The sequence below is a fragment of the Anopheles cruzii genome, chromosome 2 (genome assembly GCF_943734635.1).
Source record: "Anopheles cruzii chromosome 2, idAnoCruzAS_RS32_06, whole genome shotgun sequence".
Taxonomy (NCBI): domain Eukaryota; kingdom Metazoa; phylum Arthropoda; class Insecta; order Diptera; family Culicidae; genus Anopheles; species Anopheles cruzii.
Window position 1 is genome coordinate 14208555 of NC_069144.1, and position 12151 is coordinate 14220705.

The 12151-nt window shown below is 46.7% G+C and overlaps 2 protein-coding genes across 4 annotated transcripts; one reads left to right on the plus strand and one right to left on the minus strand.

The window, feature by feature from the left end:
• Positions 1-1769: 1769 nt before the first annotated feature.
• LOC128278497 (zinc finger protein ZFP2-like) lies at positions 1770-5374 on the minus strand. The gene is made up of 4 exons (XM_053017228.1): positions 5332-5374; positions 4529-4734; positions 2711-4466; positions 1770-1898 (listed from the first exon to the last, which is right to left on the minus strand). The coding sequence occupies exons 1-3, from the start codon at positions 5372-5374 to the stop codon at positions 2736-2738; spliced, it is 1980 nt and encodes a 659-aa protein (XP_052873188.1). The 3' UTR covers positions 1770-1898; positions 2711-2735.
• On the plus strand, positions 5256-12040 carry LOC128269121 (calcium channel flower). 3 transcript variants are annotated; one of them, XM_053006490.1, is made up of 6 exons: positions 5256-5534; positions 5648-5768; positions 6987-7194; positions 7269-7376; positions 7740-7845; positions 9799-9990. In XM_053006490.1, exons 1-6 carry the CDS (start codon positions 5532-5534, stop codon positions 9862-9864), a joined length of 612 nt encoding a protein of 203 aa, XP_052862450.1. In that variant the 5' UTR covers positions 5256-5531; the 3' UTR covers positions 9865-9990. The 3 variants fall into 3 exon arrangements, with proteins under 3 accessions (XP_052862450.1, XP_052862449.1, XP_052862451.1); XM_053006489.1 differs by lacking the exon at positions 7740-7845 and having other exon boundaries at positions 9799-12040; XM_053006491.1 differs by lacking the exons at positions 7740-7845; positions 9799-9990 and adding an exon at positions 10863-12040.
• Positions 12041-12151: the final 111 nt, after the last annotated feature.

Sequence of the window (12151 nt, forward strand, 5' to 3'; positions counted from 1 at the left end):
ATCTGCCTCAACTGGTAAAAAAATCACTGCAAACATAACGCCAACTTGTGTTTGAATTGATGTTAAATAATTAACCAATAATTTGAGCACCAGCGCGGACAGTTGAGAAACACTGTACCCTCCGAAAACTTTGATGTGCTCACGCCAAACGTGCTCGCCACTTAACCCGTAATCCGTTTTTATGAAAATTAATTTAACCAAAGAGCTTCAAAGAGCTTATCAGATTGCGCCGGATAATGGTGACCGTTTGTCAATAGTTAGAGAGTCCCCGCCGTCCGTTCCCCGAAAACCACTTGCCCTGAAACTAAACGATTTCACTGAACGTGTGGCTGATGAAATATGAATGCCAACACCGGTCACCGGTTGCATAGCGCACAGACGCAAAGGCCTTAAATCAACCGTGAAATGCCCGTCATTATCGTGTCACCGTAAATCTCTTTAAATTTCATCCGACGGAGCCGGATGTGGAGGCCAGTGAGGCGTACGATGATGGAATGTGTGAATCTCGAGAACCTCATTGGTTTAGGCGCGAAGCACAGTCATGCTGCTGGTGCTGCTGCTGCTCAGCATAAGCGGAATTCCCAAACGAATTACGAAACTTCACACTGAGGAATGGATCTAACGCACCGTTCGCACCGAGGCCACCTTTCTTGCCCGATGCCGGCGGCTGACGTTGGTGGGTTGCGTGAAAGTTTCACCCGAGAATGAAATCACTGATGAAGCATTTAAGACACCACCACCGAGAGCTGAAGCGCAAATTCAGCATTAAATCAGTATGCAAATAAACGAAGTTAGCGCCACTCTTTTCCCTCTGGTGGTTCCCTCTAAAGCGTTGGCCATCAAACGAAAGCTACCGCCGTTTGCTGGTCTGTCGGGAGGCGTGTTTACAGGAAAGGATAAGAGTCGTAAGCAGCAACCACAGTTTCCCAGCTTCTCCTTCCCGCCGTGGGAAACTAGCCCGGGGAATGCTGTCCTTTTTGATTACACATTACACAACCTTAAACGTATTGCACTTTACCGGTCGGCGTGCGTTACATGCGTTGGAACCCCGCACTGGGCACGCCACATCGCCAATACACACAAGTGTGTGCGAATGATTTACCTACAAGCCTCTGGTACGCACGCTACATTAACTCCCAAAAGCCATCTCCCCCGACGGAACGACAGAGCGAACGGGTGATAAGTTCCTTTCCGGTCCCGTCGGTTCCGTCGAGCCAGAAGACCACTGCTCGGGCTCGGTCACTGGTCGTTGGTTGGTCACGGAAAGTTATCATTTCCCAAGCGGCTTTGAATGCGGTGCAAGCGAGCGAGTGTGCCGGAATGCAGAGCGCAGCAGAAATGCACCGGAGGAACCACCGACCCGACGCCTGATGTGTGCCAAAACTGTCAGCCTGCGTAGTCGATGGGACGACGATGTGGAGTGGTGGGCTCGGTGAAGTGTGGCGGCTCTGCCGATAATTTATGGGCGATCGTGTCCTTAGCTCGGTGTTCGGTACCTCGGTCTCGTGGTCCATCCTTCGGACGCTCTGTTTGTGCGTTCACACACTGTGGACACACTTTTTCCAGAGCGTTTTACGGCGTCTCTAGCAGACACATTAGACAGATAACGGGGACAAATCGTACTGTCCGCAAAAAAAACAGGAACACAAACGGCAGGCGGATTGCTCAATAAAAACGAAAGTAACGACACGGCGATTGCCACCAGATTGGGGTGTAGGTTTGGTGAAGTAATTTATTTAATCGCTTCCCCACTTTTTTGGGAACACACACACAGATGCACTAATGAGTTACAGAAAACGGTACGGATGATTCGATTAAACTTGGTGTCCGGAATGCTCCGGACCGGTGGGTGGGCTGACCCTGCACTTCTTCTCCTGCGATTTGTACTACAATGGTAACTAATTGCGGCGGTGGAACCAAACCACCACAAAAACCTGTAACTTTTTATCTACCACCCATTCGATTTATAGTATTGGGCCACCTAATGTGACTCTAGCCTCGGGCTTCATAACCCATATCTCGATGCACCAGCAGCATTAGCACACAGTCTGTCCTTCTCCGAACCCCGCCGAAGGTTTGCATTCCCGAAGAGGTCGAATATCGGAACCTTCGTCATCAACGTGCTCGTGAAAACGGCGAGCGAAAAACGAGGATAATGAGCCACCAATGCCAAATACCGACCTCGCGCTCTTGAACTCGGAATCATGTTTCAAGAACCCCGAGCAGGGACAGTATCTTCGTTTAGTCCTTTACTTTTTGTCACTCGACTAGACCAGCCGGTTTCATGTTCGCTTTCACCCAGCCCGATAACTGGGCCGTCGTATGGGAAATCTAGTTTCCAAGTTTTCTCTTCAGAGTAAGAAACGGGTATATTTACATAATGAGACATTCGTTCTAATCACCGCCGGGCGGTCCGCTCGAATGGTGGTCCCGTGGAAATGGAGTTCATTGGAAAAGTAAAGCATCACATTTCACGAGACTGGGCGTTATGTTCGTGGCGCTTTCGTGAAGACGGTTTCTGTAAAGGACACCTCTTGACTTTATTTAGCTGTTGCTGCTGGCCTTTCAATATGAGAAATACGGGAAAGTTACGAAAAAGTATAGGAAAAGAAACCACGGCCTAAACCGCCTTCGAAAGGATATCTGCTCTGTCGTGCTCTGATCCGCGCTCCGGTGACCCGGCCCTAACATAGGGTTGTTGAGTTCCTACCTTACTCCGGGGAGTAACTCTGCCCTTAGTGTTCGCTCAAATAAACCGCGTCGAGGCCAAGCATTCCCACTTCGGAAAGAGGAGTAGCACGTAGTGGATTCGCGTCGGATTCGTCGTCGATTGCGTCCGTATCCTGGGCAACTGCTTTCCATTCAATGGTTCCCGTTGGCTCTCCGGCTTCACTTCCTTCGGCAAGGTTTCGGTCCCGTCCATGAATGTTCGTTGTGTGGCGCGTCATGTTGGACAAATCGGAAAATGTCTTCTCGCAGTGCTTGCAGGCGTACGGTTTCTCGCGCGTATGTGTTCGAAGGTGCTTTCGCAAGGCCCACCGCTCGGCGAAGGAACTTGGGCAATCGTCGCACGCGAATGGCTTCTCGTTCAGATGACGTCGCATGTGCGTTTTGAACGCGTCGAGAGCTACGAACGTTTTGCTGCACAGCTCACAGCCGTACGGACGGAGGTTACCGTGACGCATCATGTGCAGACGCTGCTGCGAGCTGGTCGTGAAGTGGGCGTCGCAGATACCACACGAGAACGGCTTGTCGCCCGAGTGTACTCGAAGGTGCTCCTTCATGTTGCCCCGTTGAGAGAACCGTTTCTGGCAGAACTGGCACTCGAACGGCTTCACGCCCTGGTGCCAGTTGAGGTGCTGCTTCAAGCTGGTTTTGTAGCGAAACTGCTGATCGCAGATCGTACACGGGAAGCGCTTCGTGGCGGTGTGCGATTGAGCGTGTTTCGCGAGGGTTGAGCGCGTTTTAAACGCCGCTTCGCACACTTCGCACCGATGTGGCCGACCTTCGGTGTGCGTGTTTTGGTGGCGTTTCAGGAGATTTTTCTCGCGAAACGATTTACCGCAAGCACTGCAAACGTACGTGCGGCCCGCACCTGCGTGAACCGTTTTCTCGTGCTTCAGGACGGTGGTCAGTTCGGTGAACGTATTATCACAGCTATCACAAGCGTACTGATCCCTGTCTGCCTTAGTGGGTTGTCGTTCTTGTGCGGCCTTCCTTGCGGTCGTGGTCTGTTTTTCGTCGGAAAACTGCAGACCTTCGACCATCCCTCGCCCGTGGTGCGACGTTTCCTGCTGATGTATTTCGAGTTTGTCGCTTGTGCCGAACTTGAGCAGACAGTCGAAACACTCGAACAGAATGCTGTGCATTTTCCGGTGCCTTAGGTACTGCAGTTCTTGGGGAAAAAGTTTGCTACAAATGTCACACACAAACTGTGCCTGCGTCCGCTTCGAGCCTTCAGTGCGCGCCACCACCACAAGGCTACCGATGTCGGTTGCGTTGCGATTTTGCACGAACCCAATCAATCGGCCATTCGTTTTCGACATGTCCGACTTAACAATCCAGTCTTTCTCCGTATCCACCTCACTAGGCGCCATCGGCTCTTCCGTTGCTGGAACCAAATCGTCATGTTCTTTGGTGTTCGGGTCGGGTTTAAGTAAGTCTTCTAGCTCGTGCAGTTCGATTGGCATGAGATCGGTCCCGGAGCCGGTTGGAGCCATTTCTGCTTTCTCGAACAATTCGTTCCACTTTGCCTGATCGAGTGTGTCGTACAGTGGTCCCAAATCCTCCACGGCGGCACTGCTTTTACTGCTTTTTTGTTGTTCTTCCCATTCGATTTCCTGGAACAGCAACGCTTCCACCAACTGCTGGCCTTTGATTATCATCTCGAAAAACTGAGCCGTCGAGTCGAGCTGAATGTGGCAGCCGGGACAAATCCACCGCGGAGAAATACCATCGTCGTGAACCTACGATGAGCGCAAAAATCCTTGAAATTCTTCTGTCGATTCCGCGGTCGCAGCGCACTTACCTTCAAGGGCAAGTATCGGTTGATCAGCTGACTAAGTTCGCAATCTTTCTTTCCTTCACTGCGAAACAATGGGAGTCCACTTACATTCTCTTCGCCACACAATCGACACACTTTGGAATCGTAAAGCAATATTTTTCCCGCTAAACTCGAATCGTTCGACATTTTGTTTGTTGACAATTTTCTTTTGTTGCAACAAAATTTGTCGACTCAATGTCGACTACCGGTCGGACTGACAGCTCCACATACAGGGTGAAACTGTTCCCCGAAGCAGAATTGGCAGGAGGGACAAAATAGTGGAAAACTGATTGTATTTTCACAATTGTTGGTATTCAGTGAAACGAATATTTTCCTTGTTCAATTTGGTTTTAAAATCATGAAGGTTAACGTTTAATTGAAAGTTTCTTCGGATTCCTCTTTGACAGAACCGGTATCGATTACATACCGACATACCGGTTCAAACAAATAGACTCAAAATTCAGAGTGTTTGCACCTCCAGTAAAAGTTGTTATTCGGTGGCAAAGAACGGTGGCTGAGAACCTTTTTGGAAAAACTTGCTTGTGACCCTAATGATCCAATGCGTCGGAGTGAAACTGGCTCAGTTCAGTTTAAAAAGACGGTGAATACGTGATTGAACTCGCCACTATAAACACAGCATCCAAAGCGTTTGGCTTGTCATCTTTTTCGAAGAAGAAGAAAAAGAAGAAAAACGGACACGACCGCTGCTGCAAACGAACGAAGGGATTGAGTCGGTGCGGCGCGCGCGGGAAGAGAGCAAATTTAGTGGTCGATAAGACGATTCTTACACATTTCCGACCGAATTCTCCAGTGCACAAGGATTAGCCCCATCGTATTATCGCTTCCCCAGTGCAGCAATCCAGCAGCTGGTGAGAACAATCCTGGTGCGTTTCGTTTGTTTCGATCCGTGAAAAAGTGTCAGCAGCGTCTCGATTCGGAGCGGATTCACAGTGTTCTTCATAGAGGTGTAAAATATAAATTATAAAAAATGGTAAGTTGGCTATGGCAAATCAATGAACTCGAAACGAAAGCACTACCGAAGCACGGGAGGCGGTGATAAAACTTTCTTTTTTATTTCAACTTTTGTCGGTTCGTTTCTTTTAGTCGTTCGCCGAAAGATTAGCGGGATTGATGGCCCGCCCCAACCAGGATAATATACCGCGGGATGATGTGCCGTGGCATCTGAAGTATGGTGGACGTGCGGCTGGCATCGTCGGTGGATTCTGTGAGTAGATTTATCGATCGATTCGGTGCGGTGGGAGGGTCTCGAGACCCAAATGAAAGTCGTCCAAAGTTTTAGTGTTATTTTTGTTGGCGTTGACACGATGATTTACAATTATGTGAACGAAGTGGTGGCTAGGCTCAGAATGAATCATCTCCGCTGTTGTACTGATAAGCGAGATAACAGGAAACCGTTCAGGACGCCAAATTAGCGACAGTTTTCCATGGCCTGGACAGACGGAATAGATTTTTCTAACAGCCAGTGATAGTGGTTTTTAACGTCCGTCGGCTCAGAAGCCTTCAAAGTGCGATTTATTCGAAACAATAATGAATCATTAACGAGTAGCCAACAACCGTGAACCCCGTTCCGTTCGATCGCTTGCGTGCGCGGTGTTTGGATTCGTGTGGAGTGAAGAGGAAAAAATGGATTATATTCCAGAGTTTGCTTCGTCGCCTAGCGTTGGTTTTTCTTTTCGTGGGTAAGGAAAAACGAAAAAGTCAATCGCAGCAAACCACGAGAAGAAAGTGAACGCGCGTGTCTCGGAAAAAAGGCAACGGTAAAGAGAGCGCACGAGTGGAATGAAGAGAATCGTTTCGAGCCGGAGAGAAAGAGCGTACGAGTAACGGAATTGCGAACCGCTACAAGTGTGTGCCCAGCCAGAGTGTGTTATCCTTTTTCTCACGCGCTCGGGGTGGGTTTTTGTTTGTGGGTATCCTGGCCTCCTGGAGCCACCTTTGCCGAAGGTTATTATGTAACGAATACATTGTACCGTTACGTGATGATGCCGAAAGGAAAGGAATCAGGATCAAGGATTTAGCTCAGGGAAATCTTTCTCTCCAGAGCTCGCGAAAACGGGAGATGAACGGAGCTGTCACGAATAATGACAATACGGAAAATCTAAGATCCTTTACAATGGCAATACTAAAATCTTGCCTTAATTCATTATTTTATTAATCGTTTCAATGCTTAGCATTCGCAACGCACTGCTAAGAACGGTACAGTTTCTCCATAGGCGCCTTTGTTGATAACAACATTGCGCGCTGTTGCAATGCAACCTAAGGTGCAAGGCCTACTTAAGACTTGTTGGATATATCACGGGGATGCGAGATAGGGTTTAAACGTACGACGCAAAATGACAACACGAGACCGACGAGAGTTTTGTTTTAGTCTTATAATTACTTTGACATCTTCTCATAATCTTTTCCTTAAATAAATTTTCAGTTGCCGTTCTTTTCGGGCTGTACAATTGCATCGGCATCCTGCTCGGTGACGTCGGATGCCTCGTCGGTGGCATCCTCCAGATACTGGCCGGGTTCATAGTGCTGGCGATAGAAGCACCGTTTTGCTTCATCTTTATCGATTTCGTACAGCAGGCAGCCGAAAAGGCGGACCAGAGGCCATACTGGAACCGCGCTGCACTCTACTGCTTGTTAGTATCGGGCGTCAGTTTCAGCGAAATGTTTGCGCAAATATTCATTGCGTTTTGTTTGCTTCTTGTTCTAGGATTGCAATTCCACCAGTTATCATGTGCTTGGGGCTTGGCAGTCTCTTCGGCTGTGGTCTTATCTTTATCACTGGCATGCTGTACGGAATGATGGCGCTTGGCAAAAAGTAAGTAACGCATGCAATGCGAATTAACGACTAAGCAATTTCTCTCTGCATATCTGGAGTAAGGACCATTGTTCATCAGCAAATGTGTGTGAACTGTAAATACTTTCATTTGTGGCAGTCTTTCCATAACGGCTGTACTCTGATGGGTTTGAAATTGTGAAGCATAACCTTAACTGTGTTTGTTGTTATTTTTTTGTCTTCCAAATGTGCCTCACAAACGGGAACTACATGACCACTTCTACTAACAAACGCTATCATGCTGCTACTACTACTGCTACCGCTATCATATTGCTGTGAAATTTCATTTAACCAAATTCATTGTAAACAAATTCACAATCACACCTACGGGCTGTCACCACGCAGAGGATCGCGCGAGGATATGGCAGCAATGGCTTCACCGAACGCGATGTCCCCGGTACAAGGCGTACCGTCCACGGACCAACACTCTACCCTCATGGAGGATCCCGACGTATGGCGTCCCACATAAATTGTTCCACTATCAAAATCCGCTCTAACATTAGAACCACTATTACTACTACTGCTACTACTATCGCTACTAATGTGTCCCGCCTTCAATCACACCCGCGACAAATTGCCCCCCAACGTATCATTGTGCGCTCGATTAGCTGACCACCCAGCCCGTCTCCGTTGCCGTACAGTCCACGTAGCAGTAAACAGGCGAGAAGTGAGAATCGAAACGAAACCCTCGATGCTTACTGAAAAGCTCCCTCTCCCGTTTGGCATGAAACACACAATCGCGCAGAAGAACATGTACAAAACAATCCGTGGAGTTCGTCGTAAAGGAACTCGTCGGGTCAGGATACTCTAAAGAGCCCCAAAAACCACACGACATTCCCAGTATAATCGACGCGCTGACGTGTGTCTGGTCGGCTTCGAGGGTAGGTTTTAGGATGCTCGAGAGAAAATGATTGACTCTCTTGGCCGGCGTATCCCTCCTCTATACTAATCCGACTGAATCTGTGCAAAGTCAAACTTAACCCACAACATGCACCATACACTCACCTGTCGCACCCAGCCATGTGTGCACTTCCTAGCAATAACGAGATGGTCGCATTTTAGACGACCGTCGATAGGGGCGTAATCGTTGATGTGGCCTCGGAACAGGTTAGATGGTTTTATTTTATGTTTGCCCTTTTTGCTGTTAGGTTGTAGTCCAATGGCAAACAGTAATCGGCAACAAAAGGGGAATAATTGGTCGTCTTATAAACAAAATCAAAATGTGGTTTAATGTGTTCCATACGTAATCGTTTCTTTTAGTTTGATTGTCCTCGTTGTGGTCGCGCATCGACTTGCGGTTGGTGCAACGCTCTTGAATATGTTAAATGTTAACGGGAAAAATGAGGGAGAACGAGTATAGTCTTATGAAATACCTCTCCGCATTAGTTTCTAACGTTAAACTGAAGATCCGCCAGGCTAAAGTGCGTCACATGTCACCTAACATTCAAGAACATTCACTCCACTCACATCTCACAGCACAGACACACAAACTATCTGTGCGGAAGTAGCAGAAACTCACAAGACTCCCATAACACACATAGCAGCTGATAGTCTCGCTAAACCGTAAATAAATAACGTTCACCATTAATAGGAAGCAAAACAAGGAACAATGGAAGAGAAGAAGAACGTAACGTGAGGAAACCAAACCAAACAAACAATCCATTCAATCCACCATTGGAGGAAAAAGTCCAACCTGATGCCGTACTGTCCACTAACATAACCCACCAAAGAAGAAGGAAATAGGCAAACTAAGGTCCGATTGTCCCGGGGAGTTTGGAACCAATCTGCACCTCTAGCTCAAAAGGCTCGAAGCGGACAGAGTAGGGTGGCGCGCATTGTTACGACGAAATGAAAAATGTCACTGCGGTTCGATCGATTTATTAAAAAGAGAGTAGAAAACGATTTCATCTCAAACATGATGCAATTAGCCAGCACGGTTGCCATTGTCCTGTTAGAAAATAACTCGTATGTGAACTGACCGTCCGTGCGTTCAATCTGTCGGAATGGGTTTTTCATGTTTTTTTCTGCAGTGTTATTCGTTCGTTCATTACGACTTCATGCATTATTTTGCGTACGCTTTACTATCACGTGGCAATTTTGGCCGGGTCAAAACGGTGGTTATTTGTGTAGCGTTGTTTGCCCCTTTTCTTTAACTTAATTTTGACTAACATTTCTTAGTGTCCATCGCAATTACTAACCGAATAGTTTCATGATGCGTGTACATAGTACATATTATTAGTATCGGTACTTTTAAGTAGCTTACGTAGAGTTAGCCACGGTATGGACTTCATTCTGATTTTCTAACTTTCTTCTTTTGCTTTTCTTTTCGTCATTTTGTTGTTTGCACGTTCTTTCGCTTTCTGTTCTGTGCTTCATGTTTTGATCGTCGTTGTCCCCTGGCCAGAGCGTCGTTAGACAGCATGCGAGCGGCGGCAGCAGCAGCATCGGCGGGAACCAGCTCGTCCGCTGAGCAGCGGGGCGGTGGAATGGCATCCACTGGCGGACTGGGCGGTGGTCCCACCACCAAACAGAACTCGACACTGGTCAACAATGTGCAACCGATCGCGTTCAGTTCGCCACCACCGTACGATAGTGTAGCATAAGTGCGCAAGGCATACACACCACAACCAAGCAAGCAAGTGAAATTGTTATAAAAGCCGCAGCCTAATTCCTAATTCCTGCGAGGAAACGCTTTAACGGATACCCCGATTCATCAGACTAGAAGCAACCGCCAGAGACGAGGACCGAAAAACTGTTATTAAGCAAAAAGCAAGTCGGTGTGAGAATGGTCAAACACGTATTTTACGTCCTCCCGCATGATTTGCTCGTCCCCTCGTTCGTCGGTCGCAAAAACCTGCACCCAGCAACGTACTTTTTTGAAATTATTTACAACACTGTGATTGTAAGTTAAAAAGTGGTTTCCAGTCTCTCCGCGCCGAGTGGTGGTGATTTCATATCACGCATAGCATCCGATGTAAACACTTAAGTTAATATATTTGTTACTACAACAAATATGTCGTTTGCTTATGAATTATTGTAACGAATTTGGTTCAATCCCAACAAATCTTGTCCCATTAAATTGACTGATCTTGACTTGATCTTCGACGATTAACCTTTTCAATCGTTTACATTAAGAACACCCGTGTAACTGTTATATTTCTTCTCGCGCCGTGTATATAAATTGTACAAAACAAAGGCACACCGGATGTAGGAGAAGGAAGGGAGTACACAGGCTGTCCAAGCAAAAACACTAGCCTCTCCGTTTATGTCGCCAGCCTTTTGCTCGTCTGCTTGTCATCGGTTCATTAGTACGGTTGCAAATGGAAGGAAATCATGAGTTTATCACACGTCGATGCTTTGGTAGAATGTGATAATTACTGTGTTGCTTACCCGTTTGAAGTCTGATCTTTTGTTTTAGTAAACATTCCAGCGTTCGATTCAAGTTTTTAATTAAATTCAATCTTCTAGGAACTCTAGAAGTTCGATTCTAGATATTGTAGTTTGATGAGCAATCAGCCAGAGAGAAGAGGATGCCCAGGAGAAGGGCCACCGAGGAAGGTTGGGGTTGGCAATCGAATTTAGTTGAGCGTTTCAGCGTTTCGAATACAATCATCAGCGAACTGATTGGGCCCCGCCTGTCTGCTTTGCGGAATGGACGCGAGATGGCCTAAAACAATTCGACAGTAATAAAAACAAAACACCAGTAGAAAAGAGACGAGTAACAAGTAACGCATGTTTTCCCAAAGGCGAGACTAGATGTTTCAAAAGTTGCAAAAAATCACATATCCCGAAACCGAGAACCAATTGGAACTTCTTCGTCTGGAACATCTACTCGCACTGCAAGTGCGCACTCTTTTCTGCTCTGGGTTATCCGAGGCGTATCTGGGTCATCCCTGAACAAAACTCGGTCATTGCTCACTCACACAACACACACCGGGGGTCTGTCTTAATAGGGTAGCTGGATCCATCGAAAGAGAAGCCTATGAACACTAACTAAAGCCATTCCCCCGCGTCACGGTGGCGATCGGACAGCTAGAAGAAGTAAAAGTAAGAGGAATAAATCCTAAAGTAAAGCATATAAGCAAAGCTAAGACGGAGAAGAGCAAAACCAAACAACAACAAATGGGAAAAACAAACTGGCAAGTGGCAGCAGGTTCAGCGAAGCAAATTGGTCTAAATGCGTATTAGATGTGTGTAAAAGCGTTCAATGAAAGTGTAATAGTTAAATGAATAAAAGAAAACAAAACACAGTTGAAAAGTAGAGGAAATCGATCAACCGCAGACATAAATTATCGACAGAAGGACGACACAAGCGCCCCAATCTGTGGGATAATACGGCCGGGGAGCAGCATGAAACCCAGAAACACGCGCACATTCAAATGGGTGGTGGTGTTTGTTGTTGGGGATTAAGGTGGTGTTGTTCAGTTCACATGTCCTCCACTCCGATAACGAGAACAATGCATTATGTAAAAATACCATATTTACATGATAAATATATATTTATTGTGTACTATATAAGAAAACGTAGCGAAACGGAGCGAAACGATGGATAAAACTGGAAGAATAAACGTAGGAAACAAAAGAAGTAGTGAAATAAAAAGATAAATATCGTCATAATGAGAGCAGAAAATAAAGGAATAAGAATATTACCGTTAACTGGTGGTTGTTTTCATTGTAAAGAAGCGCGTATGAGCACGGCCTGCTAACGTATTTTTATTTCAAAAGCCACTACACCGACTATGCCGACATTTGGTTTG

Excerpts from the sequence above, each read along its gene's own strand:
- LOC128278497 (XM_053017228.1), bottom strand. The coding sequence starts at position 5,374 with ATGGGGCTAATCCTTGTGCACTGGAGAATTCGGTCGGAAATGT. Across the intron at positions 4,735-5,331 it reads GAGAATTCGGTCGGAAATGT|TCGACAAATTTTGTTGCAAC; the intron begins GTAAGAATCGTC and ends GTCGACATTGAG. Across the intron at positions 4,467-4,528 it reads ACCGATACTTGCCCTTGAAG|GTTCACGACGATGGTATTTC; the intron begins GTAAGTGCGCTG and ends CGCTCATCGTAG.
- LOC128269121 (XM_053006489.1), top strand. Across the intron at positions 5,769-6,986 it reads TGGCATCGTCGGTGGATTCT|TTGCCGTTCTTTTCGGGCTG; the intron begins GTGAGTAGATTT and ends ATAAATTTTCAG. Across the intron at positions 7,195-7,268 it reads CGCGCTGCACTCTACTGCTT|GATTGCAATTCCACCAGTTA; the intron begins GTTAGTATCGGG and ends TTCTTGTTCTAG.